This window comes from Sclerotinia sclerotiorum, genomic scaffold (assembly GCF_000146945.2).
Source record: "Sclerotinia sclerotiorum 1980 UF-70 scaffold_4 genomic scaffold, whole genome shotgun sequence".
NCBI lineage: Eukaryota > Fungi > Ascomycota > Leotiomycetes > Helotiales > Sclerotiniaceae > Sclerotinia > Sclerotinia sclerotiorum.
The window spans coordinates 1,029,594-1,044,830 of record NW_001820832.1 but is presented as its reverse complement, the minus strand read 5'-3'; the positions used below and the strand labels follow the sequence as shown (position 1 = coordinate 1,044,830).

Here is a 15,237-nt window from a genome sequence, read left to right as displayed (position 1 = left end):
CCCGTTTGTATTTAATCATAGGAAAACTCTCTACTCTTGTTTTCCTTTTTCTTTTCTCCTTAGCTTAGTATTTTCTAATACGAGATTCTGAAGCCAGAGTTGGTGAGTGTGATATGAAGACTGGGTAGAGTATCTTGCATTAGAAATTACTAAGCTAAGGAGAAAAGAAGAAGGGAAACAAGAGTAGCGAGCTTTCCTATGATTAAATACTACCGGAGGATTCCGCGTGATTTGTTACGTTGTAACATTATAACTATTATCACGTGTTATAGGATCACATGAATAGTCTTGTGAGGGAGCGAGGGAGCGAAGGAGCGAGATTCGAATCTCGCTCCCCAGCTCCATCGCTCCAATGTTGGAATACGAAGGTCTATATAATCAAGATGGATTCCCTTTGTATAGAGCTTCGTGCTCAAGATCGAGATCAATCATTTAGTATACTCTACTATTAGTTACGAATTGCACATCATCATTGTCATTACTTTAAGTCCCTGCTTGACGCCTAGTTATAAACCACCTCGAGAGCCTAGAGCACTTCCACGTGATCTAGACGGCAAGCCTCGTAACATGATTGAGCTGAAACCCTACGAAACTTAACCTAACCCCTAGCTCTTCTTAGGCGATTCTGTCCTATAGAGCAAACCAACCTAATTCAGCCCTAACCTAAACAGTCATTGCATTGCATTGTATTCCCCCCCGTAAAATTCATCGATGCGTATCATATTGTGTCCATATCATATTACGCAGTAAACAAGGTTCACCTTGATCCGTCCGTCCGTCCATCCATACCCCCATCCCATTCTGGTATACCCCCCAATCCATCCCAATCCATTGTCCTATTCCATAACTCCCCAAATATAAACGCCTCAATTCCCAGTCCATCCTGCTCTCTTAGCAGCAGCTCTTGCTTCCTTATTTGCTGCTTTGATTGCTTGTCTAGCTTCTTTCTTCACGGCTCTCTCTTCCTTTCTAACAGCCCTATATGTATCTCTCTTTTCCTTCCACAACTGAAACTTTGTCTTCTGTGGTTTGGGCAAAGGTGTCTCCTCAGATTTTTCTGCCTCTTTAGCCTTCTTACTCATAGCTATTGCAGCTCTGCGTTCATACTCCTTCGCCTCCGCATTCTTTCCTTGCATTTTTAACCATAAAGACTTGGATCTGACTTGAGCCTTAAGAATTCCCTCATCTAATGGGTACCCGATATTCTGTAATGAATGCAATTGCTCGGCAATAACCTTCTCCACACCTGCTAGTTGAGAGCCAATTTCATGTGAAATGCGAGCACTGCGTTTGGCAGCCTCAAAAGACATATCTCTTGCTGAATTGGTAAGTTGTGCGGTAATATAGGATGCTCGATCCATAGCTAGATGTTTCGCTTCATCGATGTTGGCTATTTTTGATTGAGAGGATTGGCGTACATCTTTGATAATCTTCTCGGCAGCGGTACGAACATCTGCAAGAGTTTGACCATCAGCTATGATAGTATCTTCCCTGAAAAAGGCATAAAATCTATCTAGAAGATCTTGCATGGTTTGAAGAGAACTAGTTCTAAAATCAACTTGGAAAGTCTCGTTGATGCGTGGCTTCTTGGTAGTAACAACCGAAATGTTAAGAACACCATGGGCTTCCTTCTTTGGAAGTAATAATACAATTCCATCGTCCGAACTGTATGCACGCTCCGTATCAACTGTGACATTGTCTCTAGTGATGTTGACCGACATTGCCAACTTAGTGAGCCAACTGATTTTCATTGCGGGCGGAATCCGAATCAATACCTCTCTATCTCCCAAGATCTCAGCTGTACAAGAACCACATTTGCCTGATTTCTTTTGAGCGGCTTGCGTAAGTTTTGCAAAGTCTAGTTGAGGTTTTGACAAACTGTTTGGCGGTAATGAATTCACAACCGAGGGGGAAGGGGTAATGGTGGCTCGAGTACCGGAGGCAATGCTCACAAATGGTGCTGATCCTATGGTAGATGTTGTAGTCATCGGTGCGGCTGACATGGTTTTGCTGTTGACAGAAATTGACGATTGGTTTGAAAAGGAATAAGTGGGGATGCCGTGGGTGAAGAGAGCAAATAGAACACTCAAAGCAAGCAAACCATATGGAAGTAAGGCTCTCCACTCTGCAAAAAAATGGATCCATTCTGAGCTCACTGACTTTTCCCGATTCGTAGGGATTGCAAAATTATCAAGCTTCTTAGGAATTGGTGGCGTAGATAAACTCGCAGGTTCATGAAGACCAGTCAAGTAGGCAAGATTTCTATTCATCTGCCTAGCATCGATGTTTAAGAAGGAGTTAAGATCTATTGGTAGACGATGGATGATATTCCCTCTGCTATTTGTTTCTCGAGATTCTAAGCACATATGAATGGAATGCTGATCTAAAGACAGGCATTGAGCTTTGTTCAGTAATTGCTTGTGTGAAATGACGATGGACGGTATGGCATGACGAGCCATGAACTTTCTGGCGATGGTACGTGTGCGTCGTGCTTGTAAATCATCGCTATCAGAACAGTAGAAAATTGCCACATGTGGTAATTCCCATTCCGGCTCAATGATGAAGTGATCTTTTTCTGGAACAGAATGGTAAGAGTAAGGGTCCTCGAGGTTTAACCTAATGACGTCGGGCTTTTCTGGATGATCCTCGAATTGTAGGTTTTGAGCAGACACACAGTCATCAACCTTGATTTGATAACCAGATGAATGCATGAGCTCGATTTCTGGTGTTTTCTCCGAACCAAATGCAGATACTGGCACAACATTGTAGATTTGAGAAGGGCTTCGACTTGAACGCTCCTGACCTTCAACTGAAGCAGTGACCGAGCTTGCAATCTTGTGTATGATATCCTGCTTTGCAGCATGGCTGCCTATATAGAGGATTCGGAGTGGGTCTTTGGTCGATAAGCCTTGCTTCGTCATCGTCTGTCGAATAGTGAGGATTAAATGATTTGGAGGATTTTGCATATTCATATCTCGTGCAATGGTTTGATTCTCCTCCTCGGTGAACTCTGCAACTGTATGTTTGACTGATACATTCTCAACCCCAAGGCTACCGTATGGTTCTTCAAATTCGATGGATTGTGAGAGTGCGGTATCGGAATCGTCATGTAAGACAGCAGAATTTCGACCGATGGTAGGATTATTGAAAGAATTATTGATTGAATTATCCAAACCATAGGCAGGAATTGAAGAATCGTGTGTATGTTCATCCCCACTCTCATCAGTATTTTCAGTATCTGCAAGGCTCTGCATGTCATCTGGATGACCAAATTCAACCGAAGCTATAGACTCGGTAGCATTCTCATCATGACTCTCATCATCTGTATCAATGAATTCATAAGTAGATTCGGAAAGGTGACTTTCATCAGATGGGGATTCGCTGAGTGTGGACATCTTGTTAGAAGATTGGGTTTCGACCCAGGTAGTTACTCTTGTATCGACGGCGGGGGCAGGAAACCGAAATTCGGTGGAATTCTCTAGTGGTTGATTTTGAGATATCAAATCTAAAGAAGGAATCTCGCTGGGTGACTCCATGTCATTAGCCTTGCGATATAGTATGTCAAATGTCGAGCAAATGGGTAAGGTCAAAGAAGTGATTGTGAATGAATGTGAGGCAGTTCGGATGGAGATAGCTTTCAAGAACACGGTAAATAACAAAGTTAAGGTTGACAAGAAGATGAAGAAAGAGGAGATCCCTACTTTTGAACTGTTCTTGATGATGTAAAGTTCCCACTCCAGTTTCTATGGAGAAAGCGTACACCGAATGGAGCCGTAGATTGGGAGAAAGTGGGAGGAGTTAACTAAGTTAGTACTTGCCGAATCGTTGCCTATTGGTAAATCGAGGAAGTCCGGGCTTTGATAGATTAAGCGTAGACGTGTCAGAGATAGAGAAGTTGAAGCTTCTGCTTCTGACTTTCTTTGTATGTGGTTAATAATGATTAGGGAATTTAGATGGTAGGGTGACAAGCTTGAGGTTTTTGTGTTGCACCTCATACCAAATATGTAAGATGTTTCTTTTCCTTTTTATAAGGAGTCGAGCCGTAATGGGTGTTGACCTTAACAAGGCAGCAGGTCTTTCGTTAGGTATGAGGGTTTAATTGATTAGGTGAGGCCCACTAGCGTTAATGCGGGGTTCCTTTAAGCTGTGCTGTGTGGTGGTGGTGTGTGCCCAAGCTTGGTTATCGCATTGATCTTTTACTTCCGTACGATAAGCCAGGATTTAAGTTCGGTGAACGGTTGTAGTAGAGACTTGTAGTAGAGATCACAATACGGCTGAAATTATCCATGATTGATCATCTAATTGGGGATGTATTAGGTACGTAAAGAATATATATATTCTCATTATATAGCAGATCCATTAATGATATTCCCTCAGGCAGACAGATAGATACATACATATACATATACTAGTATATATTCTTCACTTTACTCACTTCACCTCACTCCGTCTCATCAATAACGATAACCTTGTATCAATATCGATATATCCATGCCATGCTCAAATCATCGACATTCATAAATACCCATACTCCATATTTAAGGCTAGAGAACCATCACAAAACACTCGTCATCTAGTATGCATTAACTCAGATACCTACTACGAAAGTCCAAAAACCATATATATCAGATAATATATTATATCTCATCCACTATCAGTCAAAAAGTCTAGAAACCATATATATTACGAGTATATCCCACCCATTACTAATCAAGAGTCTAGAAACCACACATGATGAAGTATGCTCAAAGCATCATAATTAGGATAACCACAGCAGCACAAAGACATAACATTGAGACACATCTATTCATAATGGAAGTAGGTAAGATTATTAGGTAGCTACTTTACTCCACTCACCTCACACATTCTAAAGCTCAAATATTCTTTTCCTCTCTAAGCCTTACTATTCCTATTACTACATCTTTTACTACCTACCTACCTAGTATAACTACATCTTTGCAACCTTTAAGAGCCTATTCGAGGTAGCCAGATCATCCGATCCATATAAAATCTAACTATCACACTCTATTACACTCTAGTACATACCTACCCACTAATATCTACCAATTTCACACCATTCAAACTCGAATACATACCTACTCAGACCACTCAGTCGATCAATCAGTCTTGATTAGGCACCTTATCCATCTAAAGTCAATGGATCCCAGCAAAACTTTCCTTTTGGGTGATTCTAACTATCTAACATTGTGTTATATTAACCTTATATCTTCCGAAATCGCATTTACATATCTATATCGATATCATCTTTTTCATCTCCTCTCTTCTCCACTCACTCCACCATGGAAATTCTCAGGTTACCTACTCTATCTACCTCCCAAATACCTACCTACCTAATAGGTATTCTCAGCAAACTCCTAACCCTATCCTAAGATTACCTCAAAACCACCCCAACAACCTTACCCCACCATCCATCCACCAACCAACCAACCCCACAAAACCCCCCATTGATTTCCACTACACCAACAACCAAGCTTTCTTAACCTACTCTATTCTGTACCCATCTACCCCACCATCAGTCCCACAAACACACATCTAGTATCTAAGCATTCTCCATTACATCCCTCCCGCCATCAACTCCGCATGAATACCTTAAAGAATCTTATCTAGGTACCTACAAGTAAAATCCTAGTAAAATACCTCCACGGCTTACAATTTACAGAGTGAGTGTAATTTGTCTTGTGCCTGCTGGTTTTATGTGGGTGAGTGGATGGATGGATGGATGGATGGATGAATGAATGAATGAATACTTCGAATTTCACATATATGATTTAGTTACTAGGTTAGTAGGTAAATAATTTAAGACTTTGATGGAAAATGTACTAATTATTTATCTTTCTCTCACTACATTCGCGTAGAGTGTATATTCCCTCGCCATCTAGTCTATTTATTTATTTATCTATAAGAATATTGTTACGACGGCTAACATATTTCCGTATCACATGACTAATCACAGGATCAAAGCTATCATGTGACCGGCTCTAATCAATCTAGTTAGAGCCTCTAGAGCCAGAACACGAAGGCCTATATAATCAAGATGGATTTCCTTTGTATAGAACTTCGTGCTCAAGATCAATCATTTAGTATACTCTACTATTAGTTGCGAATTGCATATCATTATTTGTCATTACTTAAGTCCCTGCTTGACGCCTAGTTATAAACCACCTCGAGAGCCTAGAGCACTTCCACGTGATCTAGACGGCAAACCTCGTAACAATTAATTAAATAAATTAAATATTCTTTTTATAATATTTTTGTTTTTGTATATTAATCTAATCGTTATTATAAGATCAGTTTATATTTCTGTTGATTATTATATTCTTCTACTCAAAATTTTAATCACTACCATCTCTCCCATCCATATCCCATATCCCATATCCCATATCCCATATCCCATATCCCATATCCCATATCCCATATCCCATATCCCATATCCCATATCCCATATCCCACATTCTATATCTCTCATCCACCACCCAGCATCCCAGCATCCCAACATCCATACCCTATTCCGCTTCACTATCCTCTCTCCATCATTCCACCCCCCTCCCTTTCCATCATAATATTCTATTCCATTCCACTTCCACTTCCAACCCAACTATACCCCTCTATTTCCACCTCTCTAGACCTCTCCACCATCCCATTCACATCCCATCACATCATCAAAATACAAAAACCCTCCCCTCCTCAAAGGGCTCTCCCACCCTCAAAAACCACCAAACTCCCTACCCTGTTTAGACAACTCACTTCCCTTCACATAACAGCAATCATCCACCCGCCCTTCCCCCCGACAAATCACAAACCAAGAAAGCCAATTCTCTTCCTCATACCTATCTTCATGCTCATCCCCATCCCCATCTAACTCCAAATCCTCAACCCTTCTTCACCCAATATCCTCACGCCTCAATATAACTTTGAACCTTTCAAGTTGATATTACCCTTATATATTTATATAATACAATATAATATAATATATACAACATAATCTTAAGATTGCTAAGACACAAACACATATAAAAACACATAAACAACCCAAAAATATAAATACAAAAATGAAGTTTTAGAAACAGGGTTCATAGTGTCTAAATATCTACTTATATTTTTCTCTTAATAATACTGAAATAATATCGCAAGCCTTAGATTCTACTTGTTCCCATCCATCCACTTGCCACTTTCAATCCAGCATTACAGCATAATACATACCTAGTACATACATATATTTTCAACCCTTCAACTTCAACTTCAACTTCAACTCTAAAATCTAAAAAAGAGATTCCCCATCAAGACTTATTACATCCATCCATCCATCCAACCAACCAATTTCAACACTCTATCCACTACACCCTCCACATAACCCCCCTCAACCATTCCCTATCCCCCTCACTCCCAAAAATAACCTCAATCCCACTTCGTGCCAATGTACAAATATCCTTTCGGTCGAGGTTGAAATGTCGAGCTACCAATGCGTATTCATCCGAAAGTTTGCTTCCGAAGACTCCTACGTCATCTGTCTGTTATTTTTGATTGATTAGCGTTAGTATTAGTATTAGTATTCTCATATAATGAAGAGGGATATACAATCTCAAGATATAAACTCCCTCCAAATATACCACCAAACCCACAAAAATAGGGTGATTGAAAACAACAAGAGAAAAAAAAAACACATACACATAAAACCACCGAACAATTCCCCTCCCTCGAGCTTCCCCACCACTCACCAAAATGATGATCACCAAACGACCCCGTAATCATCTTCGCATGCACATTACAACTCAAACAAAGTTCCAAGCCCAAGCCCGACCTCTCAATCTCTCGTTTCAGATCTTCGGGTACGTGTATCACATGACCTATCCTATGGGGTTTAAACTCCAAAAGCGTTTCTAATTCTTTCCTTGAAACTTGTTTCATCTCTGCAAAATGTATTGTGATTTTCATGTCATGGTTTCGAGCGGCGCGGAATGCGGCTTCGAATATACTTATATCACCTACGGAGGGATCGCCACAGAGATCGATTCCTACTACGCCTAGGTCTTGGGAATGGTATTTGTGGGCTAGTTTCACAACTTGCATTGCTGTTTCAGCATCGTTTCGTCTGTCGATGGAGAGAATTAAACGTGTTTTCATGGAAGGATTTGCATTGTTGTGTTTATTGATGCAGTCGAGGATTGTTTGAATGTAGATATCTTTAGTGATGCCAGCTGAAGGGATGGCTCGAGGTGTGGTGCGTAATTCGAGGTATACTACGCCATCGGCTTGGAAATCTGAAAGAACAGAATTGGTGGTGTAGATTAGAGAGGAAAGGTCGTTGCAGAGTTCGTAGATATACTTGGAGAAGAGTGGGAAGAATCTAGAAAGATATAATGAGACATGCTGGGTAGTAAACGTGAAAAGCGGGGTATGTGTAATAGTCCGAACTGGTAAACTATTCAAACTTCCAATCTTCGAACAGCTTCCAATGTTTGAAAAGTTGTAAATGATAAAAGTGATTAATTATTCGAATTAATTCATCGACTCAATCTCAGATAATCTGACTATTTCAAACAAAGCCAAGAATCAAAAACTTATCGGTATTATTGAAATGAATTCTGACTATCTGATAGCTTGCGAAAAGACTGCTATAGCCAGTACATGGCTTTCCCGAACTCAGGATTCCGTTCATCTGAACAACCATGTACTTATCTCATAGTTCCGAAGAAGAAGAAAGTAATAAATGAAACAAACATCACTCACGTCTCAAGATCATAATCGAATTTACCATCGGGCATCTCAACCAATGGATCTACCAATGTAGTCTCACCCCTTTCCTGTTTCTGAAGCCATACTTCATGAAGACATTGTCGACTGATACTTCCACTTAGATGGGCATGTAACTAAGTAGCAAATTTTTTTCAGCCTTATATCGATGTTATTCATGCGGCTGGGCAGTTTGAGTAACAGGATCGCCGGGCTTTGGACGGACATTAAATATGTACAACACGAAATATGCATGTACCATTTAGAACTTACTTCAATTTTTGGCAAGGATGTAAAATCAATGATTTCTTCTGAGCTTGATGAATCCATTGCGTGAGAATGATCTTGAGAATTTGTCTTGGATGAAGAGACTGAATCTAAAGTAAAATTCCTCGGCTAGATATTGAATATGGTGTTTTGGCTGTCGTGATGTCTCCCGTGAATGTTTGAAGTTCACGGCTGCAAGCACTTTGATGCAGCAACAACTAACTGGTGTCCAGTAATACCCTGATGACCAATCTTACTACTGACCAATCAAAATGATCAAACTCGACTTCGGGAGATCTTCCAATCTGAGAATCGGTAGATACTGAATTCGTGGCTTTAGATTCTCCACTCTGCATAATGGGAATGGGAGGTGGATATTATGAAAAGAATTATGGATGCTTCTGCCAATAGGATTGATAGAAAACGGTTCATTCGTCCTTTTTTTTTTTTGATCGGTTCCTGGGAAAAGCTCGAGCAGAACTACTCCGTACAGGTAAAAATACCAAGAGCGGCGAGATTACCTGTGATATATCTTGCTGCGCACTTGATGGAGCCGACGGAGCTTGTTTAATCTTTAAAAATTGGGTCTAAACTAATTGGAGGTCGTCGTAGTCCCTGTGCGGTATGTATTGCGGTAGATGAAGGGGTAACAGACTCAATTGCGCGATGTGATACCGTTAAAAGTCGATGGATTGATGGATGGATTGAATTGATTGATGGATAGGATGGATAGATGAGACAGATGTGATAGACGTGATAGATTTCCCTAAGGTCTTCCTATCTTGCGCCAAACCAAAAGATTCTTAGATATATCGGATCTTGAATACAAAAAGACACTCCACAACACCCAAATGGGAAGATGATTTGATTATTACGGAGTATCTGTATTATTATGAATTAACCAGGGGAATTTAGTAGAGCCCGCCATCACAATCCCCGTCAATCCCAGTAACCGACCGACCTTGATGCTTGATTATTTAAAATCAAGTCCCCGATGTTCATCCTAGTCGAAACTTTAGAGAACGGGAAGCAAAAGAATTCCCCACGGTGCAATATTTGGTACGCAAACGCAATCGAGGTCAACTTTGGGACCCTTTACCAACAATTGAGATCAATACGACGATGAAATATGGTGTTGTACGAATGATGCATCTTTTGTATGCGCTCTTGATCCTATAGGTCAACGTCGGTCATTAGTTGACAGCAAGTTGAAAAGCTGGAGAAGCATTAGATCTCATTACCATATTTGTGCCCTGCTGATCAATATGCATCTGCAATTAATAGAAAGACCCACCGATTGAACCATGTTGCGACTTGCAGGATGCAAGATAATACCGCAAAGGTAACTTGGTTTCTCCTTCTTCGTGTTCTCCTCCTATAGCATTCAAGATATCACGTTGGAGGTAACCTTGGTCAAGGAGATGATAACAATGTGCCTTTCTCCTTCGTGCCGGTGTGAGATGTGTACGGAGGTATCGGATGGGTAGGTAAGGTAGATTTGGTAGGTATGGTAGGTTAGATAGGATAATGGTGGTAGAGTAGATCTTTTAATTCCCTAGTATGTATTTATTTTATGGATGCCGCTGCAAGCATATAATCCAGGATGGATGGATGGTAGAATGGAAGTAAAGCAGGTACAAGTCAATCTATCAATCGTAACTAACTTAGGTACAGGACTTACCTAGTAGTTTCGTGGTTATGTAGGTAGTTACAGTAGTTGTAGTAGCTACAGAAGTTACAGTAGTTCTTTGAAGAAATACTTTACTGAAATTGATATGCTGCTAGCTGTTATTTTTCACTCGAGTACCTACCTCGGCGTTCTTGTAGCTTACCTAGTGCCTAACTAGGTACTTGTTAGTATTTTATCGTCATTTTAATCTCCCCATTCTCCTTTTTTATGTCATCCAATATTTGTAATATTTGTAATATACAGAGTATGTAACATTTAGAGCTTCTCATATACCTTAGGGAGTAAGTAGATACTAGGTAGACAAATCAATCTGATAACTTTCATTATTTGATTACATATCCGTAATTCAATTGATATCCCCGAGCTTGATACTGTTATGCAGCACGGAGTAGGTATCTTACGAGAGCACCGGTATCTACTCACTCAGGACTCCTCTTCTACTACTTCCTTTTCAACCCACCTGAGATATTCATTCCGAAAGAATGATAGATTCGTTTGATCTACAATCTTGAAGGAAGTTGTTCTTTGCTTTGATCTGGTTTACACCTCTTGGACTGGTTTATCTTAGTTTTATTTACTTTATTAGTACTTTACTTATTAGTAACCTCCCTTAGTTATCCATTCACGTATTATCGACTTGTTATATTACTCTCTATTCACTTCATATACTCTTACTTTTTCACTTGCTCCTCCTTTCCTTCCCTCCTTCCCTCTCCTTCTCAATTCCCAATAATTAACCACTCCTTCCCAAAATCTCTTTTCCCCATTATTAATTTTGATTTCCACTAAACCAGTTCTTGCCATTTTCCCACCGGCTTCCTTCTCACTCTGCTTTTATTTAGCCCAGACCCGAAAGAGAGCTGCTAGCGCCATCAAACCCAAGTCAATCCAGGTTAGAGGATCGTTAAGCGAGAAAAAGAAACGCAAATAACTGGGTGTTACTTGCACTACTGTACCTTCTAAATCAAATCATCCTTCTCAATCCCGTTCAAGATTGCCTCAACTTTCTTCAACCCATCAAATCCGAAGCAGAGGATCCCTTCCATACAAAGTCTTGTTCCACAATTTGACCAAGAAGAAGGCAGAGAAGTTTGTCCCCGTTACTTTGATATACCTCGCATTTGATTCATTTCACACAAAGAAGAGGAGACCTTTAATACATCCCCGGAAATTACCATAAACAACAAGCCCCAAGCATACTCAATTGATACCAAACCGGCGACAAATTCCTTAAGACCTTCCGATAGCTGAACTGCTTACCCTCAGCCAATTTCATTCTTGTCAACCAACAAACTCGGGAAGCTATCCTCCGCTTGGTCGCAACCCCCTACAGCCTCGTCGACAATTGAAACAACTACGATAATTATCGAGCTGAGATATCATCGCAATTGATACCATCCATCAGACTGACCGAGATGTCGTCGAACGATGTATCGCCCGAGGCGATGCAGTCGCGTATTCAGCAGGCTCGTCGTGAAGCAGAATCCTTAAAGGATAGGATAAAGCGCAAGAAGGATGATTTGGCAGACGCAACGTGTGAGTAATTAATCATATTTCAGCTTTCACAACAATCTTCGGTCTCATCGGGAAATGTTTGATGATGTCTGCGATTGTATGGCTAATGAGTGATGTTACAGTGATGAACCTTGCGAGGGCTCAGCAAGAAGCTTTACCAAAGAATCAAATGCTAAAGACTCGAAAGACATTAAAAGGACATCTCGCAAAGATTTATGCAATGCACTGGTCGACGGATAGAAGGCATTTGGTATCAGCATCGCAAGATGGTAAATTAATTATTTGGGATGCGTACACAACGAACAAGGTTCACGCCATTCCTCTAAGATCTTCATGGGTCATGACTTGTGCCTATGCACCAAGTGGTAACTACGTCGCCTGTGGTGGATTGGATAACATTTGTTCCATCTATAACTTAAATTCCAATCGCGATGGACCTACGCGGGTCGCTAGGGAACTTTCTGGACATTCCGGATATCTATCTTGCTGTCGATTCATCAATGACCGAGCTATCCTTACATCTTCCGGAGATATGACATGTATGAAGTGGGATGTCGAAACAGGATCAAAGGTCACCGAGTTCGCAGATCATTTGGGTGATGTCATGAGCATCAGTATAAACCCAACTAATCAAAATACATTCGTTTCAGGTGCTTGCGATGCCTTTGCTAAACTTTGGGATGTTCGTGCAGGCAAGGCTGTTCAAACTTTCGCAGGACATGAATCAGATATCAACGCCATCCAATTCTTTCCAGATGGACACTCATTTGTCACTGGTTCCGATGATGCCACCTGCAGACTCTTCGACATTCGTGCTGATAGAGAGCTCAACCAATATGGAGTAGGTCTTTACCTTTCAGGCCCCATAAATTTGTCACTAACAATGTCTAGCATGAGTCCATCCTCTGTGGAATCACATCTGTTGCCTGCTCTGTATCTGGTAGACTGTTGTTTGCTGGTTATGATGATTTCGAGTGCAAGGTAAGTCATTATAGATCTAGCCATACCATCCAAAGAGGACTATGATTTTAACCTCTCTTCTAGGTATGGGATATCACTCGTGCCGAGAAGGTTGGATCACTGGTTGGCCATGACAACCGTGTCAGTTGTTTGGGTGTTAGTAACGATGGAATGAGTTTGTGCACTGGATCATGGGATTCACTGGTGAGTCAAACTAACTTTTTTATTCGCTTTCTTTCCTCTTTTCTCAAACTAACTTTTCCGTTTCTTTCTTCAGCTCAAACTCTGGTCCACATAACTTACAATATTTTACTCCCACTTCCAGCTCAAGGTTTGGGCCATGTAGATCTGGCCTATTATTTCGACGATAACGAATTCTCGTCGCATGCGGTGTCATTTTCAACTGGCACTTCGTTTTTTTTACTTAATCACCTCCCAGATACGACTCTTTAATATTCGTGACTCTCGACATAGATTGGTCGAAGTCTTTATAACAGTCTCCCTTATATTTAAGCGACAGAGATGGTCCTTCCCGATCAATTACTTCCGATACAGTAAAATAAGGGACCCAACAAAGCTGCGCATCTCAGATTCTGTGCACAATAATTCTTCATTTCGATGTTCTTGTTTCTATGGGAGGTCCTATTGCATTGCTTTTCATCAGCGTTCTTAAGCACTGGGACCTTGCGACGATATCCTGGAGAAACCTTTGGTTTCAACTTTACTACACACACACACACACACACACACACACACACACACACACACACGACATCTTCCAAATTTCTTCCTCCGTGTCTTTCTTTTTTTTTTGCGTTATCAAAATCTTCGAGGGGGGTTATATGGCTGGAGGGAGAGGAGAATAAGGATAAGGGGAAGGGGAGTGATGAACTGCGAAGTCGACAGAGTTTCTCACAATATATTGTGTGTGGTATTTGATAAACTGGGTTGACATTTTCAAAAGTGAACCTCCAGATGATACATTTGGTATATGTGATGTTGAAGTCGGTTAGGCATGATGAAGAATAAGAGTGGAGTTTTATGGAGGGAAGGACTCATAAGCCAGGCTCTGTAATGCATCGGCAGGTATCACTGCAATCAACTTTTAACAACTATTGAATCTGGCGTCGGTTCCATACAAAGCTTGTATTATAGTCTAATAATGCCCTTGATAGATATGTCTTTTTTACCTTTTTCTCTTTTTTTTTTTTTTCTTCCCTTTGGTGAATGGTGATGGTGATGATTTTATTTAAGTTTGATTAGGTAGTACAAGAGATTAGGATAGGTTAGGACAGATGTATAGGCGTCTAGGTAGGAAGTTAAAATGGTGAAATGGTGAAGTGATGAAGTGAAATGGTGTTGGTTGTTGATACTAGGTAGGTACTTGGTATTGTTATCTTAAAAGTTTTTGTTTAGGATATTCTATTAGGTAGGTAAGCTTAGTTAGATCTTATATTGGTTGTTTAGTGAAAAGGTGAGTGAAATTTAAGTAAGTTTTTTAAGTGAAGTTTAGGGAGTTTGCGGATTTGATGGAGTTTATGGATTTGGTGGATGGCCTTGTTGTAAGGGGGTTATGAGGTCAGGGGGGGGGGAGAGAGAGAGGGAAGGAAGGGAGGAAGTAGATGGTAGGTAAGATCTTAGGCAGATGGTTGTGTAGGGTTTATAGAGGTATGTATTTGTATATGTATATATAAGCTGGGATGTGTTTGTGCTTGTGTATTTATTATTGGATGATTGGATAGATGGATGAATGAGTAGGATTGGGATTAGGGGTTAAGAGTTAAGGGCGGAGGGATAGATGATCTTTGGTGGTAAGATTATAAAGATATAGATGGTGGATGTGTATATGTTTAATTAAGTGGTTAAGTGTGTGAGGGAGGGGGTGAGTGATGAGGGAGTGAGTAGTATATGGATATATATATTTCCTTTGTAATTTATCTGTAAAGTTATTAGGTAGGTAGTGGTAAGATATCATAGGTAACCCTCAGGGATGTTCAATAGAAATTTGTTTCTTAGATGGAGGACACGCGGTTCAAGAGGGATATAGATATAAT

General features: G+C 40.5%; 5 protein-coding genes across 5 annotated transcripts; 2 read left to right on the top strand and 3 right to left on the bottom strand.

The window, feature by feature from the left end:
• Positions 1 to 866: 866 nt before the first annotated feature.
• SS1G_03486 (hypothetical protein) lies at positions 867 to 3,395 on the bottom strand (the record flags this gene model as incomplete). The annotated part of the gene is made up of 1 exon (XM_001595347.1): positions 867 to 3,395. The coding sequence occupies one exon, from the start codon at positions 3,393 to 3,395 to the stop codon at positions 867 to 869; it is 2,529 nt and encodes an 842-aa protein (XP_001595397.1).
• A 614-nt stretch (positions 3,396 to 4,009) lies between these two features.
• Positions 4,010 to 4,099, top strand: SS1G_03485 (predicted protein; the record flags this gene model as incomplete). Its single annotated transcript, XM_001595346.1, has 1 exon — positions 4,010 to 4,099. The coding sequence occupies one exon, from the start codon at positions 4,010 to 4,012 to the stop codon at positions 4,097 to 4,099; it is 90 nt and encodes a 29-aa protein (XP_001595396.1).
• Positions 4,100 to 7,355: 3,256 nt separating this feature from the next.
• On the bottom strand, positions 7,356 to 9,374 carry SS1G_03484 (hypothetical protein; the record flags this gene model as incomplete). Its single annotated transcript, XM_001595345.1, has 4 exons — positions 7,356 to 7,529; positions 7,687 to 8,365; positions 8,749 to 8,888; positions 9,276 to 9,374. The coding sequence occupies 4 exons, from the start codon at positions 9,372 to 9,374 to the stop codon at positions 7,356 to 7,358; spliced, it is 1,092 nt and encodes a 363-aa protein (XP_001595395.1).
• A 723-nt stretch (positions 9,375 to 10,097) lies between these two features.
• Positions 10,098 to 11,512, bottom strand: SS1G_03483 (predicted protein; the record flags this gene model as incomplete). The annotated part of the gene is made up of 4 exons (XM_001595344.1): positions 10,098 to 10,191; positions 10,354 to 10,454; positions 10,830 to 10,850; positions 11,384 to 11,512. 4 exons carry the CDS (start codon positions 11,510 to 11,512, stop codon positions 10,098 to 10,100), a joined length of 345 nt encoding a protein of 114 aa, XP_001595394.1.
• A 611-nt stretch (positions 11,513 to 12,123) lies between these two features.
• SS1G_03482 (guanine nucleotide-binding protein beta subunit) lies at positions 12,124 to 13,529 on the top strand (the record flags this gene model as incomplete). Its single annotated transcript, XM_001595343.1, has 5 exons — positions 12,124 to 12,244; positions 12,346 to 13,064; positions 13,115 to 13,204; positions 13,268 to 13,387; positions 13,509 to 13,529. 5 exons carry the CDS (start codon positions 12,124 to 12,126, stop codon positions 13,527 to 13,529), a joined length of 1,071 nt encoding a protein of 356 aa, XP_001595393.1.
• Positions 13,530 to 15,237: the final 1,708 nt, after the last annotated feature.